This window comes from Phyllobates terribilis, unplaced genomic scaffold, assembly GCF_046119375.1.
Source record: "Phyllobates terribilis strain yellow unplaced genomic scaffold, ASM4611937v1 Scaffold_7__3_contigs__length_470593459, whole genome shotgun sequence".
Classification (NCBI taxonomy): Eukaryota; Metazoa; Chordata; class Amphibia; order Anura; family Dendrobatidae; genus Phyllobates; species Phyllobates terribilis.
In genome coordinates this window covers 435658194-435676120 of record NW_027362767.1, presented here as the reverse complement: position 1 = coordinate 435676120, position 17927 = coordinate 435658194, and the positions used below count along the sequence as shown (strand labels likewise).

Genomic DNA, 17927 nt, shown 5'->3' with positions numbered 1-17927 from the left:
GAGCAGATCTGGCAACTCGGGGTACGATTTAAGAAACCGCTGAACCACGAGGTTAAGCACATGAGCCAGGCATGGTACGTGTGTGATCTCGCCTCGCCTCAGAGCCGCCACCAGGTTACGGCCATTGTTACACACGACCATGCCTGGATGTAGGTTCAGTGTTCTCAGCCACAGATCTGCCTGCTCTTTCACAGCTTTCCACAACTCACAAACAGTATGAGGTTTATCACCTAAGCTTATGAGTTTCAGCACAGCCTGTTGCTGCTTGGCTGAGGCAGTATTGCAGTGCTTCCAGCTTGTAACTGATGTGGTGATATCTGAGATGGAGGCTGAACATGAGGAGGAGGAGGATGATGCGCAGGAGCTGTACACTGTGGGGGGCAACTCTGACTGACATAGGGCCCGCAATCCTCGGTGTGGGGAGGATGTGTTCCGTCCTAAGGTCCGACTGGGTCCCGGCTTCCACTATGTTTACCCAGTGTGCCGTCAGGGAGATGTACCATCCCTGGCCACAAGCACTTGTCCACGTGTCCGTTGTCAGGTGGACTCTCCCAGTAACTGCGTTGTTGAGGGCACGGCAGATGTTTTGGGACACGTGCTTGTGTAGTGCGGGGATGGCACAACGGGCAAAATAGTGTCGGCTGGGGACTGAGTACTGAGGGACGGCCACCGCCATAAGGTTGCGGAAGGATTCCGTCTCCACCAGCCTAAAAGGCAGCATTTCCAACGCAAGCAGTCGTGAAATGTGCGAATTTAGGACTGTGGCCTGTGGGGCGTTGGCTGCGAATTTGCGCTTTCATTCAAAGCTCTGGGATATGGACAATTGAACGCTGCAGTGGGATATGGACGTTGATGCTGTTTCTTGAGAAACTGCCCTAACAAGTGAAGACTGAGAGGAGGGGGCATCTTTGCTTGCACGCACAACAGGGGGTTCTATTACACGCTCAACAGCGGAAGAAGCAGTGGTGACACCCGCTGACACTGGTCGTGGACCCTGGGGTTCGGCCCACAAAGTTGGGTGCTTTGCTGACATGTGCCTGATCATGCTGGTGGTGGTCAGGCTGGTAGTTTTGTCAGCCCTGCTGATGCTGGCATGGCAGGTGGTACAAATGGCCTTTTTGTGGTTATCAGCAGAGTGTTTAAAAAAATTCCCGAGTCTGGAAGACCTACCGGTTGTACTTGCAGTGTCCCTCGTGTTGGTGTTATGGGGAACTGTTGCCCGCCTTCTGTGTGCAGCCACCACACTGCTTCTTCCTGCCTGTTGGGGTACTCTGCCTCCCTCCCCGTGTGCTGCTGGCCTCGCTCTGCATGTCCTTCTGCCACGTTGGGTCAGTTACTAGATCATCCACCACCTCCTCCTCTTCCACTTGCGCACCACGATCCTCCTCCTCACTTCCTGGCAATTGTGTCTCGTCATCGTCCACCTCTTGTGACAATTTGCCAGCGTCGACTTCCTGTGGCCGTGGCTGTTCAAATATTTGGGCATCGCTACATGGGATCTCCTCTTCCACCACTTCAAGGGGAGCAGGCGAGGGGCACAAATATGGAAATGGACCAGTGAACAGCTCTTCAGAGTGTCCAAGTGTGGGATCACTTGCTGTCTGACGACACTCGGCATGGTGGGAGGAGGGAGCATCAGGGTGAGGAGGAGTATGCGGTCGAGACTCACGGCTACTAAGAGTCGACCATGTGGAAGACAGACCGGAGGTGGTGGTGCCCAGGTAACTGGAAGTATTATCTGCTATCCAATTAATAACCTGTTCACACTGATCAGTTCTCAATACTGGTGTTGTTCTGTGCGTCCCTAGTAATTCGGTCAAGAAGTGGGAGCAAGAAGATGTGGCTGTTGGTTGTGGCACATTTTCACCTTGGCCACGGCCTCATCCTCTGCACGAACCATCACCAGAACGTCCAGTTCCACGTCCTTTGCCACGCGCCTTTCCCATTGTAAATGAAGTAAAATAGCTTACACTTGCACTATCAACGGAAAAAGGATAATAAAAAGGAGATTAGAACCGTGGAAGAGGAAAACCACAGTTCTATTTTTCTGGCCTACACCTGACTCTTTTAAACAGATATATTGGTGTCTGAACAGTCACAGACACACTCAATTTTTTTTTTTTTGGGGGGGGGGAATACCAAAAGGTTAATAAGACGCGTATTTGTACAGTCTGACTGAGGGAAAAAAGAAAAAAAAGGAATTAGATGAAAAAAACAAGGATTTTTCCTGGCCCCTGAGACCGGGGGATAAGTCTAGCAATTTGACCAACAGGAGCACACAGGACTGTAATGCAGCGTTTGCTGGTATAACCACTGTGTCTCCTATACAGCCTGCCTGCCTGATATCTGGGATGGATATTAGTCCTGAGAAGGACTGTTTGTTTGATTTGGCAGGCTTTACAGACCCTACACTAACTATTTCGCAGTTTATATCTCTCCCTAACTCAGCAGCACTCTCCCTACACTGGCTGATCCGGAGCGACTGTGTCCAAGATGGCGGCGCCCGGTTTTAAATACTCAAGGTGACGCTGTGCGGCCAGCCAATCACTGTAATGCCCACAAACAACATGGCTGCGGCATTACAGTGACTGGCTGGCAATCCCTGCATGTTCATTGGCTCTGTAAAGAGCGCCAAATGTGCAGGGCGGAGACCCGAGCTCCCGCCCGAGCAACCCGGAAAATGCTCGGTGCTTGCCGAACATCCCGAGTAGTGAGATGCTCGGGCGAGTAACGAGCAGTGTCGAGCATGCTCGCTCAACACTAGTCCTGATATTAGAACCCACCAATCTGACACCCCACAAGTTTCTATTCTTGCTGGGAGTCACATTAATGTGCCGCCCCTTAGATTAATATCACATTATTGCTATTATTTTTTTGATTTTGGAGTCTTTGGTATGATTCCTCTTGGTGGTGTGACGTCCTCGGGGAGTTCGCTGTTGTACCTGAGCTCCTCATAGCTTCTCCTTCAGACATTTGTAGATATTACTGTGGTTGGACATGTAATCAGTGTCATGTCCAAAAACTGGGGGTCATGTTGGGGCCAGCCATATATTCTTCCAGCCACCACCTACACGCTGGCTGTTATCAGGGCATGGCCCGTTCTGTGGGCATGTTGATATGTAATCCCCATGATGTGCTGCCTCCAGAATCTCGGGAGTAATTTAGGTGCAGTCGGTGGTTATGGATAATTACCACGTGGTCTCCAGGGTTTCTGTCTTCAGTTTCTCCGCTCTCTACGGTGACACAATTATCTGCCGAGTCCTCATGTACACAGTGCAGATATTCAGAAACAGTCAAGGTCGTTGCCCCAGAGACTGGCACAAGCCCGAGCCTGCCCGCTGCTGTGCAATTAATGTGCCTATCCAACCTCTGTACACAGCAGCCGCTCTGTCCCTCCAGAGCTGCGGACCACATGGGCTATGGCCAGACCCCAATTTCTCATGGGGCATTAGGCCATGTTGTGTCAGAGCAAAGAGCTCATAAAATACGCTCCATATTATACAGGATACATGCAGAACCGCAAAAACCACACGAGACGCCGCTCATCATAAAGCTTTATTGTCAGCTCCAGGTAAATCAGATTTCATACAACATCTGATTAATCTCCACAGGTTTCTGTACAGGATTCACATTCCCTAAACAGGGAGTTAAGGTGCAGATCAGTCGCGCTACAGCAAAGAAACACAACTGCGAAACGCAACAAGTATCGAGACAATGTAACCGAACAGAGGACCACTGTAACCAGGAGACAATGTAACCGGACAGAGGACCACTGTAACCAGGAGACAATGTAACCGGACAGAGGACCACTGTAACCAGGAGACAATGTAACCGAACAGAGGACCACTGTAACCAGGAGACAATGTAACCGAACAGAGGATCACAGTAACCAGGAGACAATGTAACCGAACAGAGGACCACTGTAACCAGGAGACAATGTAACCGAACAGAGGACCACTGTAACCAGGAGACAATGTAACCGAGCCGTGAACCACTGCAACAAGGAGACAATGTAACCGAACAGAGGATCACAGTAACCAGGAGACAATGTAACCGAACAGAGGACCACTGTAACCAGGAGACAATGTAACCGAACAGAGGACCACTGTAACCAGGAGACAATGTAACCGAACAGAGGACCACTGTAACCAGGAGACAATGTAACCGAGCCGTGAACCACTGCAACAAGGAGACAATGTAACCGAACAGAGGATCACAGTAACCAGGAGACAATGTAACCGAACAGAGGACCACTGTAACCAGGAGACAATGTAACCGAACAGAGGACCACTGTAACCAGGAGACAATGTAACCGAACAGTGGAACACTATAACCAGTCGAGACAATGTAAACTTTTGGTGAACTACCGTAATGATAGGTTGGATCACAGACAATGTAACCATATGGGCACCCCATCAAAAATAAAATGTCTATGTGGTCAACCCAATGGAAACAATGTATCTATGTGCTCATCCCACCAAGGAGAATAAGTAGCATTTATCACAGCATTGCAGCGCTATTTTGAAGTACAAATGTAACAAATTTTGGTATGTACTCATATTTGGGCGACTTTATTTTTATGCTGACACTTATAAAATGTGTTTACAAAAAGTGGGTGGGATATGGGACCACCACTGGCAGGACAGATTATCATCTACAATGGAAATGATCATAAAATAGAGAGAAAATTCACGGTCGATTCCAATGTCTTTTTTTTTTTTTTGAAAAGCCCAAGATTTGCCAAATGTACAAAGAAATCCAGCTTTGAAGCTGCATGCAAATAGCATTAGGGGGTGGGGGTAACAAAAGTCATAAGTATGGACACGCTCCCACTGCACTGCCACGCTCATTTGCACTTGGTTTCAAAGCCTCAGCTCTCGGCGCCGGCTCTTAAAATCATCCCGACAGGTTCCCTTTAAGGGAACATTTGAGCTTCAATTGGGTAAAAGAGGCAAATTCTTCCCATTACTTCACAGTAGAATTGATTTCAGTCCAGAGATCGAGTCTCCTCCTTCTCTCCATGAAAAAATGGCGTCCTGCTCCACCCACAAAGTAAGAAAAAGTTTTGTGCCCCGGCCTGAGGATCTGTAAACATGTATAGAAATCACAGACAGTTCTGCAACCAAATCTGCCACATGTGAATACACCCCACCATACAAAGCTGTCACAAATCATATTATGCCCTCTACTCTAATCACATCCAAAGCTGCAGTCACAATCCGAACTGGTAGTTAAGTTGAGGGGAAATCAGTGCATTATGGGAGCTCAGAAGTCACACGGCCGCGGAGTGAAACCAGTTTATGTCTAAGGGCAACCAACTGAATTTTGAAAGCAGCTTTGTCTGTGACTGGAGTAATATGTGTGAAAAAAAACCTTAAAAAACCCAGTAAAGTATTTGGAACGTTATTATTAGGTATTTGCCATTAAAGGTTGAAAAATGTTGAATTTCCCTTTATCTACAGAACAGAAACATCGACAGGACAGGGTTCATGTCAGCGCATTCATAATCCTTAGAAAAATAGTGTAGATCTATGTACAAGGTGCAGGCGTCACAGGCGGAGGGGAACACGACACATACAATAGAAATATTCACATTGCTCCGGTAGATAAAACCTCGAGGATGTGACCCCGCCGGCCGGACAGAAGGGCAGATCCTGGAAATCACGAGGAAGGACGGCAGCGCGAGCTCCAGGGCAGGGATCGGGGTCGCAGGCACTTTGGGGACTTTGTCACAAACAATCCGTAGAGGAATCAGGTTTAGGAAACCCGAGAACACTATAAATAAGATCCGTAATATACGATCTGTAGCATCTAGTCCCTGGAGGGAGGTGGGGGGCCTGCGCGGCCCCCGTCCTCCGAGGAGGAGACGCGGCGCGGCCCCCGTCCTCCGAGGAGGAGACGCGGCGTGACACCCTCCCATCTATAAACTTTATTCAGAGCGTCCTGCTGGTCAGAACAGAACCACAGACATCGGGCTCATGTGTTTACATTTCTGAAGAAGGTAATGGGGAGACCCGTCCGGGGGGATTGGGGGCTCATGCCATAATAAGCATTAACTGGAAGCGCACGGACCTAGACGGATGATTGGATAACTCGGGCCAGCTTCGCCGATGGCAACTTTTTCCACAGCAAAACGTCATGTGCTTTACCTATGCAGCGCTGAAGTTTCTTATACTCCAGTCACATCCCAAGCTGCATTCACCAGGCTACATTTCCCATGATGCACCACAGCAGAACATGCTCTGTACTGACACTGAACCAGCAGGCAGCCTTGTGAGGTTGTGCAGCCTGAGAGCCAACAGAAGAGCTGAAGTATTGAGATTGCAGCTTTGGATGTGACTGGAGATGGGATCAGCACAAGAGAAGTAAAGCCAAGGATATAGAAAATGACTCAACATGACCCGGGGATTATATCCAGGCTGAAAGCCATCGCGAAGGGGTGCGCTCACCCTACATCAGGGCGCAGGCAGCGCTGTCGCCCCCTCCCCCCCAAATTACACACAACACAAGGACCCCGACATGAAATAGAAAATCACTTCTTGCTACTAAAATCCCACAAACATCAAAGACATAAGAAACCCATTAATGACATGAGGTCCCTCGTAGAGCAGCTCCTCGTGGCACCGCAGCCGCCCCCCGCAGCGGAGGCTTCTCCACCATTGCCAGACAGGGAGCCATCACATTAAATACGGGATCAATTCTGATCAGGTCACTGCCAGAATTACCCCCATAACCTGCAGGCCGCGTATAACATTACTGATCCCAGAATCTGCAGAATAGCGAGTGCTGCTCTGAAGCCAGAAATAACATTTCCCAGCATTCCCTGTTTGCCCGGTATCATTTTCACACCTGGTGCCCATACACATTGGACTAAAACTGACAAAGATGGATGAGAAATGATCGTCCGCCAGACAATCGATCATTGGCTCAACGGTCGGTTATCCAATAACCAACTTCTGCCACATATGTGGCCTTCTTAAAGGGGTATTCTGGTTGATCCATTGCAGCGCTGATGATTGTTAGATCAGGGTAGGTTCATCAACGACACCAAGCTCCGCACCTTCTAATTCTTCCTGAGCACAATTAGCCTAGGGAGAGTGGGGTTCAGAAGACCCCCATTCTGGAAATCGGTGGGATCCACACTGCTCTGACAGTTGTCACCTATGTAATGCATAGGTGAGAGTGTATGTAAACCACAATACCCCTATACCTGCCATTATAGGATAGGAGTGTCTGTTCATAGACAAGAAGCAGAACAGGGAGTGCAGCTCTGGAGTATGGTCAGCTGCTCTGCAGTTTATGTAGGATAATTCTGTGCCGCCTGTACGACGCTGATCATATTCTTCCGCTCTTTATATAAAGTGATATTTTGCAGAACAAACAGTCATTTCCCGATGTGCGCTGAGGGAAGTGTTTATTTCACAGTTGTGCGCTCCGCTCCCTACACCAGCCCGCTCTGCAGGTGTATGTGAAACTGGTAGGGCTGGTAGAAGATGGCCGACTGTCCTTGAGGGATGTAATAGTTGCTGAAGTTTCTGTCGCTCATGTAAGGGGCCGGCTGGTAGTAACACGTCACGTTGGCAGTGTTCGGGATGATGTTCTGTTCTCCGAGTACTTTCAGGGCCAAGATGGTGATCATATTAAGAGTCTGCCTGCGCTCGTGCCCCATCAGACACACTGTGCTCTCATTGACCACGGAGCGCAGGGTCATCAGATAGTCGTACTTGGTCTTCTCTTCCCCGATAAAATGGTTGCGCAGGTAAGACTCGATTTTCCTCTGCTGTTCGGTCACGTCAGGAAAGTCAATGAAGAACCGGGAACACATGTAGCGCTCCAGGGACTTGATTTCTGCCTCACTGGACGGCTTGTAATCACGGACTAGGAGGTTGCTGTATTTTAGAAGTCCTCCCCCGCGGATTTCCTCCGGATTCCTGGTGGCGATAAGCTTGCTCCTTAGATGTTCCATTGATTCCTGAAAATCTCCGTACATGCTCTCGGCCACCACGGTGGGGTAGGTGTCTGGGGACAGCTCACTGTCCTCATCCGTGTAGACATCGAGGATGGAGTCCAGGATGATCTGGAAAGAGTCTACACTAAACTCAAACTGTCTACGGAGGGAGTTCACAAACTTCAGCTCCATGTTCTTCCCACTGTTGTTGGATAGAGAGATTAAGCTCCAGCGGTCGTGGTCTGTGGACACCTTCACCATCTTCTGGACGTATGCCTCGTTCATGGTGACAGCGGTGATCTTCTCCTTGTTGACACATTTTGGAAGAAAGTCTAAGAGGGAATCCAAGACGATGTCCTTAATTGTCTGGAAGGCTTGCTCATCTGGAAGCTCCACACCAAAAATGATGTCCAAGTCCTTGCAGCTGGTCCCGTTCTGCTGCATGAGGATGTGACTGGCCGTGGAGCCGTTGAGTCGAATGTCTCGTATGGCGATTTTCTTCTTTATCAGCTGTTCCTTCACTACGTGGATGATGTCTTTGGGTTTCACCTCCATGGTAGGGAAGTTCCCCCTGCCATGGATGGGGACGATCTCCGTCAGAACCTGATTGAGGATGGGGACTTGATCCGGGCTCAGATTGCTGAATCTGCAGTCCGACTCTTCGGTCATGGCGGACAGTCAGTGGTAAAACTGCATAAAAGAAAAGGGTTATGAGGGAGTTAGTACAGTATATAGAGGACAAAAGAACAAAAACCGCCTGCTCTAAAAAAAACTGCACAATTTTGGCCATGATGTGTGAACAGGCTTTTTTTTTTTTTAAATCTCATAATTGGCCCCTGAATTGCTTTCAGCACACGAGATGATGATGATGATGATGTGAGTAATGAATGCATAGAAACAATTTGGTCCTGGAGCGTTTAATGCAGAGTGAACATCATTCCTTGGAGGCAAATGACAGCGACGTGCGAGCTCTAAACGGCCCATCATCTCCCTGGTGTCGGCAGATAATTACAGGTTAATGAGAAGCAACGTATGTGTGCGGTCGCTACCTGGGACCTGGGGGCTGCGCTGCTTAACCCTCTATGGGACAGTCTCTGCAGCTGCTGAGCTGGGAGTCATCATCATGCAGTATCACCAGGATATAGGATGGCAGGAGTGGGCTGGGTCGGGGGGCAGAGGGGCGTATGCCCCCAGGTCAGTCCCCAGGTATCTGATAAAGGTATAGTGGTCCACACAGCCCTTAAGTATCTATATATGACCCAGGCCGGTGGCTTCACAGTTTTATTGATACGCGCAGGTAGCAAGCACTGCACTTGCAGAGCTCACGTCCTGCAGCGCTGCTTTTGCCCGCTGGAGAGGAGCCTCTGCCTGTGAGCAGGAGATGCATTGTAGGTATGAGCTCCGACTAGTGCGGGGACAGGAGGCTGCTCATCTGACAAGTCCATGGCAGAAGCTTGTACAGTGGCCGCAGTCACTCCGCGGGACACTGCACCGTGGCTTCAGCCACTCTGCGGGACCCTTGGACGCACATCCAGTTGAAGTGTATTGTCTCGCACAGATCCATCGGATATGTAGGCAACAGTACATGCTGTTGGCCAATCAGGGGCCAGCAGCTGACGTTGGCGTGCATGTGACGTGGTGCATGGATGTGACGTCATACACTTTATTCGCACACTGAAGTGGATGGATGACTATGGGCTGTGCATTATATTTTATGGATGACTATGGGCTGTGCATTATACTTTATGGATGGCTATGGGGTGCATTAAACTTGATGGATGACTATGGGGTGCATTATACTTGATGGATGACTATGGGGTGCATTATACTTGATGGATGACTATGGGGTGCATTATACTTGATGGATGGCTATGGGGAGCATTATACTTGATGGATGGCTATGGGGAGCATTATACTTGATGGATGGCTATGGGGAGCATTATATTTTATGGAGGGCTATGGGGTGTGTTATATTATATGGAGGGCTATGGGGTGCATTATATTATATGGAGGGCTATGGAATGCATTATACTATCTGGATGACTACGGACTGTGCAGTATATTATATGGAGCACTATGGGATGCATTATATTATATGGATCACTTTGGGGGGTGCATTATACTTCTTCTATGGAGCCCCATGACTTCCAAGTATGCCCCTGGTGAGTATAATGGTTTATTTTCTCCTATACATTAAAGAATAGTGGTAGAACGGGGGACATATACCAAGATGGGAGATATATACCAAGATGGGGACAGGATGAGTAAAATACATACCAGGATGGCGGACCACCAACCCGGTCCAAATCTTGCACCCTGGCCCATCAGACTCTAGTTACGCCACAGCACATATCCTATGTTATATACAGGATAAGTGCCTGATACTTCACATGTGATGACATTTGCTCATGCTGTGGAGTTCACGTGTACATTGGTGACTTGGTTCTCGAGTACATTTTAAAAGAACTAATAAAAAAGTATTTGGGGGTAACAATTTGCAGTACCGGTTTTGTAGTAAGTTTGGTTCTGTTCCCGTATCTGTATTTAAGTAAGCATGCTTGTGTTACCATATCTGTGGTTTTGTTACTGCATCTATGTATTGTAGGGATTCACTCTCTCTTGCTGGCATTAGGCCTTAGGTAACGTTCACACAGGCAATTAAGTTTTCGTCAAAACAAGTGCAGTTTGCATTGCTTTCCACAGAACCAAAACAATATACTGATAAACATAAATCCCGGCCTTGCCCAGGCGCTAACTACACAGGACAGACCCTGGCTTCTGAGCTACTAGGGAATGTGAGAACAGGTTGTATTTTGTAGTTTACAGGAAGAAAAAGATTTTTGCACCACCAGGAGCAAAACAGTAACAATGCAGTGACATGACGAGAATCTGCAAAACTAATTATATGCTAAATAGCTGCAAGTCACATTTATGTAGCCAAGATGAAGGTCTATAAAGTAATGGTAGTCTCACGTTAGAAGCAGCAGTGGATGGTGAGACATGGAGCCTGAAAGCCAAAAGGTCAAAATATTGTTCTTGTTTGCTCGTCCGTGTATATATAGACATGCAGTGAGACTGGTTATCTATGTATTGAGCTTGGTTCTGTATCTGTGTAATAAGTGCTGTACCTTTGTGTGAAGGCATTTCTGTATAAAGTGTTAGATGTGAGGAGTCCCCTGTATGGTCATTTCATAAAGATTTCCATTTGGGATGCTGAGGTTTCACGTCTGTGCCGTCCCAATATCACACCAGCTTTTGGCCTTTTTAAGGCTTCGTTCTCACGATGAGCATTTGATGAGTTTGTGATGTTGCAGATTTTTTGCAGCATTTCTGCACCTATTCCCTAAATTATGTTAGCCTGTGTGCCCACCATGCGTTTAAGCGTTTCCGCAGCGTCAATTCCGCTGCAGAAACGCTTAAAAAAAGCATGGTAGAAGGTCTGCCATGTTCCCCAATGATAATCCGCATGTGCTGTGCACATGCTGCGGAAATTTCCGCTGCGGATTATCACTGCGGAAAAATCCGCAGAACTACCAATTATGTTGCGTAATTGCGGCTCGCGATGGTCTAAAAGGACCTGCCATGACGTCATTTAGTCACATGACCTGTCACATGACTAAATGACGTCATAGAAGGTCCTTTTACACCGCCGCAAGACACCGGGAAGACCGGACGCATCGGATAAGGAAACCGGGGGCCATCGGAAGGAGAGTATATGTTTGTTTGTTTTTTTTAACCATTTTTATTCTTTTTTTCAACTAACTTGGTCACACTATATAAATCCATGCCGGTTGGATGGATTTATATAGTGTGACCAAGTTGAGAAGCACTTTTCCAAGTGATGCTAAAATCGTTTGGAAAGCGCCTGACAACCCGCATGCGGAAATGCAAGTGAAGAACGCTTCACATCCGCATGTCCCTGGCAGGAAAAACGCATGTGCAATCCCCATGTGCAATCCCCATGTGCAATCCCCATGTGCAATCCCCATGTGCAATCCCCATGTGCAATCCCCATGTACAATCCCCATGTACAATCCCCATGTACAATCCCCATGTACAATCCCCATGTACAATCCCCATGTACAATCCCCATGTACAATCCCCATGTACAATCCCCATGTACAATCCGCATGCGTTTTTTCTGCCAGGGAGATGCAGAAACGCTCAGGAAAAATCCGAAGCATTTCTGCATCGTGGGAACATAGCCTTACTTGTAATTTTTCCACAGTGGTTTTTTTTGCGTTTTTGACTCTTTCTAGTACGTCATGTTTTAAAGTGAATCTGTCAAAAGGATCAACCCTCCAGTGCCGTCTATTTGGGCACGTAAACCATAGAAAGTTGAATAAAATGATACTTTGATATCTGCGATCCGATTTATTATTATTTTCTTAATATGTAAATGAGCCGTTCAGGACTATGGACAGGACACAGATCTCTCCGAGAATCTGTCTCCAGACCCTGTTGTAAATGACAGGGGGCTCTACCAGTGTGAGACATGTAATGACTGACAGTTATAGTCACACTCAGCAGAACTAAACTTTGTCTCATTACACACATTCCAGCTTCCGTATCACAGACAGTCAGTGTGGGGGGAAGGGCAGTACAACAGAGCTGACAACACTAGGAGAGGATAACACCAGCTGCAGATGTGTTTGTAATGAGACAAAGTTCTGCTGTACTCCCCTCCCCCACACTAGCTACCTGTGATACGGACGCTGAAGAAGTGTTAGTTGTAATCAGGCACGTCTCTGCAACACAGCAGACAGCGCTATGAGAGGAGTGCTGCAGATGTGTTTGTAATGAGACAAAGCTCAGCTCTGCTGTACTGTGCTGGTTCTGTGGAGGCTGTGTGATTATGAGCATACTGTCAGTCATTACATGTCTCACACTAGTAACCCATCCTTTCATTTACAATAAACTCTTGAGGCAGATTCTTAGGGAGATCTATGTCCAGTCCATACTCCTGAACAGCTCATTTACATATTAAGAATAAAAATGTATTTTTTATCTGTGGACTTTCCACATTTAATGCAATTCTGTGGGGAAAATCTGCACATAACACTCAGTGTATCTGCAAGTGAAACTGATCTGCAAAAAATGCACCGCAGCTCGATTTAAGATACAGAAAAAAAAAAGCCTCGTTACCGCTCTAGGAACATGATAAAGATGGGCTGCTGCTCATGGGGCGCTGCTGTGTGCTTGCCCCAGGCTAAAATTTGCCAGCCAGCCCCTCTATGATAGCAAGACGCCTAAAACCAATACTTATTATCTCCAACATATTCCATAAATTACGGGAGCACATAGTTTTTCATGGTAATTAGAAAATAGCAAATGTCTCATATTATTGTGTAAGTGCAAAATTGCTCCTTCATCTGTTACACCTGTGTCAGGTTACTCTCAGGTCCCCGTTATTCGGGATGGGTGCCAGATTACAGAATTTATATTGCACCCTATAAAGATGCAGAGATTACAAGGGTGGTGCATCACAGATTTTTTTTTTCCAGAAAGTGCCCAACAAGGTGAAAAATAAAGGATAATTATCTTGCCAAATCCCCACCGGTTCTCTAAGGCTATGTGCCCACGATGCAGAAATGCTCCAGATTTTTTCCTGAGCGTTTCTGCATCTCCCTGGCAGAAAAAAACGCATGCGGATTGTGCATGCGGATTGTGCATGCGGATTGTGCATGCGGATTGTACATGCGGATTGTACATGCGTTTTTCTGCCAGGGACAAGCGGATGTCCCGCGTTTTTCACATGCGATTTCGCATACGGGTTGACAAGCGATTTTAACATCACTTGGAAAACTGCTTGACAGCTTCGTCACACTATATAAATCCATGCAAACGCCATGGATTTATATAGTGTGACCACATTAATAGTTAAAAAAATAATAAGAATGGTAAAAAAAAAAAAAAATTATACTCACCTTCCGATGGCCCCCAGTCTCCTCCTCCGGTCTGTCCGGTTTGTTGGGCGGCTCACGGTGGTCTAAAAGGACCTTCCATGACGTCATTTAGTCATGTGACAGGTCACGCGATCGCTGACGTCAGCGGTCACATGTCCTATCACATGACGTCATGGAAGGTCCTTTTAGACCATCGCGAGCCGCCAGGGAGCCAGGACGCATCGCTGAGGAGACCAGGGGCCATCGGAAGGTGAGTATAATGTTTATTTTTTATTTTAAATTCTTTTTTTTTTTTTTTTACAGGTACTATGGTACCCGGGTCTGGAGGAGAGTCTCCTCTTCTCCAGACCTGGGTACCATCCGCACAGTGAATCGCTTCATATATGCATGTACAGATGCAGTGATGCGGATATTATGCGATTCAATGCAAGTCAATGGCGGCAAAAAAGCCGCGCTTACGCAAAATTAATGGTAGTGCTGAAATTTTTCCGCAATGATAATCCGCAGCGGAAATTTCCGCAGCATGTGCACAGCAGATGAGGATTATCATTGGGAAACATGGCAGACCTTCTACCAAGCGTTTTTTAACCGTTTCCGCAGCGGAATTGCCGCTGCGTAAACGCTTAAAAAACGCATAGTGGGCACACAGCCTTACAGTGATTGACTGCAGGGGTCATATACCCACCCAGCCAGAAGAGGAAGCACGAGACCAGTGAAACGCTAAAAGATTATTATTTTATCATTATTCACTTTGCTGGGTGATTTTTTGAACCACAAATTCAGGGAGTGGACAATCCCTTGAACCCACAGCAGGTGCAACCGGACTTCTGTCTGATCGCGAGCCGCTGCCGCCCCGCGCTACGGTAACATGGAGGCAGCGACTGGTTAAAGGTCGCCATTAGGATATGTGCGCCACTCACCAGAGACGTCTCTGCCGCTCGCTACTTTATAGAGGGGAGATTAGTCCGATGACTCATGTGATGATCAGGAGATTCTCGTCCGGTCACATACAAACAGGAGACACCTGCAGGGAGGCAAGAGACGGCGACGTAAGAGACAGAGAAGACTGCGGCACAGCTGAGCTGCGTTACTGTGTGCAATGCTATTCTGATAATACAGCACGGGAGATTATAAGGGGTCTTGTCCTCTGTAATTGAAGATTAATCACTATGGAAAGAAGTTCTGCAGCTCTCTTGACAGATTTCGCACCCCACTCATTATTGCATTTGTGCCTTTTTTTTGGGGGGGGTTTGCAACAAATTCATCTTTCCATTTGCTTGAAAATTTACCCCAGTCACCGACCCCGGGAATGATTTTATGTAAGTCAGAAATTTTTGATGAATTTTTGCAGCATTTGGAGAAAGATGTGACTTCTTGATCTAAAAGTAAAAAAAATGGTTAAAGACAGAAAAAAAAAAAAAAAAAAAAAAAAGAGGAAAAAAAAAGCAAAGTGACAAATAAAAACCATGCATAATGAATGGGGCGCTTTGCATTTCATTTCTCAGCATTATTAACTTCTGCGCTTGCAGTCGTTGAATAGAAAAGCCATCCTGCAACTATTCCTGCTCTCAACTGCTGAGCTTCCGTCACAATTACATCCTGTCTGGGTGACCGCTGGAGTCTCAGCCGATACATTGTAGCAGACAGGAGCTGCTGACACAGTTCAGTCCATACTGATGCAGCAACCTGCCGCAATCCAGCTGTTGGGAAACTAAGGCAGTGAGGACATGTTGGGAGTTGTAGTTTCACAACAGCTGGGCAGCCGCAGGTTGCTGATCTAGAATAATGTCAAATTGAATAACCAATGAACAAAATAAAGAACAGAAAGAAAGAAGCCTGGTCTCCGTCCGCGTACAGCAGCGATACGAGGGTCTTCCACAGATCTGGCAATCCTACAACACTACAGGTCTCAGCATTACCCGCAGCGGCTCATTACCTGCTGATACGACCTGCGCTCTTTGCTCCGTCCGCTCACCTATTACCAGAGCCGGTGTCCCTCATCGTCATCTCTGATGGATGGAGGCGATCTGATCCCGCGGTGGGGGAGAGGCGCTCACACACCACCTGCCGCTGCGCTCGCTGACATTTCACTGTCTGTACTGATTTCCCTGCCCGGCCCTAATAACCTGACGAGCAGCGATCAGACGCCTCCTGCCTCATGTATTATACATCCAGTGTAATGTGCAGCCGTCTATATCCAGGTGCGCACCCAGGAGCCTTCACCAACCACCAGCCTCATCATCTTCACACTGTCGCTAACAAGAGACCCATTACCTGCGGTAACAGAAGGGGGGCTCTGAATCTAGCAGTACAGCCTCATGAAAAGTGATCCGCCCCGATGCCCAATAATTAGAAGTCGTTACACTCAATGGAAAGCTGGGCATCATACTGATGTACCGCGTGCTTCACTTCATTATCTTTTAAATACCTCTGCACATTCCAGACCTTACAGATCGCACAGCTGATGGGCTTGTTACAGTGTATCATTATCAGACCTTGTTACAGTGTATCATTATCAGACCGCCGGCTACTGCTGAGCTTAGCTCATAGAGGATCGTGCACACCGGACATACAGCGACACCACACCAGATGTGCAAGACCCAATCCACACACTGACAGCAAGCAGACACTGTGAAAATGCTGCGCAATTGAAACAGTCTAGAAAGCTGCAGAGCTCTGTGCGTTGATTATAGCGGATTATTTATTAGCAAATCTACTGTTATAGGGGATTATCACTGGTCAGGATTCATTGTACTTAAAGGGGTTGTCCTTAAAAGGTGGACAACTCCTTTAAGTGTCATGATCATTGGCTGCGAAGGTGGTAAATATAATATTAGAAGTTCTCATCTATCTTTTCACATTCATGCAGATTACAGCCACAAACAGATTTTTGAATGAAGAAGGCGCGTGGACGTGGAGCGTGAGGGTCCATGAAGGGCCAGACATGGCGAGATTGTGACGGGAGTGGGGTGGGAGGGTCCAGAAAGTGCCATACATGGCGAGATTCTGACGGGAGTGGGGTGGGAGGGTCCAGAAAGTGCCATACATGGCGAGATTGTGACAGGAGTGGTGTGTGAGGGTCCAGGAAGGGCCAGACATGGCGAGATTCTGACGGGAGTGGGGTGTGAGGGTCCAGAAAGTGCCATACATGGCGAGATTCTGACGGGAGTGGGGTGGGAGGGTCCAGAAAGTGCCATACATGGCGAGATTGTGACAGGAGTGGGGTGTGAGGGTCCAGGAAGGGCAAGAAATTGTGACATTGTGACGGGAGTGGAGTGTGAGGGTTGAGGAAAAGTCAGACAAGGGGGACATTGTAACAGCTTAAGGCGTGAGGGTCCAGGAGGGGAGGAAGAGGCAAATGTGACAATGGAAGTGTGCAAGGGCCCATGAGGGGAAGACTAGTCCAACATATGGGGTGCAAGGGTCCAGGAGGGGAGGATGAAGCAAATATTGTGACTGTGACTGCGGTGGTGTTTATAAGTGAATAGAAGAAGAATAAGCAGTTGTAGGTGAAGACCAGCACCTCGCCGTCCTCATCCTCTCGGCACAGGAGCCCTGCACAGACTGCAGGATGTGGCTCTAGTGTTCACACCCCGTTCCTCCCCGTTGTTGTTTTGGGTCAGGGGGTACGCAGCTTCTGTTGAGGTCAGCTTGTGCGGTGGACAGAATCCCTTGGGACCCCAAAGCCGTGAAATTTTATAAACTTCAATAGACCAAAACTCAGAACAGTTCAGCTTCCTCCAGCGAGTTGTCCGGTCAGAAGGGCCGACATCAACTCACGAGCGCTCCCTACAAGAAGCTGCGTCGGTCCCTGTTACCCCCCTCTGCAGGGAACGTTCAGCCTCCTGGAGATCTCCTCTTCCTCAGCTCCATTTGTCTTCAGGCAGAATTATTTATAAATGCGTGTGACATTACTGAAGCTCCGCACGTGTTCAGCCCACAGCACCTCCTGCTGCGCGGCCGAGGCTGATCCCGATCTGCTCTGTCTGGATCCGGGCAATCTACATCTGCAGGATCATTCCAGAAATGTAATGAAAGGGTTCATGTTCCCTCCTGCTGCGGCAGAGGAGCAG

At 47.8% G+C, this 17927-nt stretch overlaps 1 protein-coding gene across 6 annotated transcripts in view; it reads right to left on the bottom strand.

Annotated features, from left to right (window-relative positions):
* Positions 1–3538: 3538 nt before the first annotated feature.
* The window catches only part of TENT5D (terminal nucleotidyltransferase 5D), a 61432-nt gene continuing 47043 nt past the window's right edge, over positions 3539–17927 (bottom strand). For 3 of the 6 annotated variants that reach the window (XM_073642132.1, XM_073642129.1, XM_073642133.1), the window contains exons 2-3: positions 14775–14878; positions 3539–8638 (exon numbers count right to left, since the gene is read on the bottom strand). In XM_073642132.1, the coding sequence (XP_073498233.1) occupies positions 7442–8617 (1176 nt within the window). In that variant the 5' untranslated portion in view covers positions 8618–8638; positions 14775–14878 and the 3' untranslated portion in view covers positions 3539–7441. Of the gene's footprint in view, positions 8639–14774; positions 14879–15790; positions 16172–17377; positions 17530–17927 lie in introns of those variants that run through there. The other 3 variants (XM_073642134.1, XM_073642130.1, XM_073642131.1) reach the window with 3 other exon arrangements.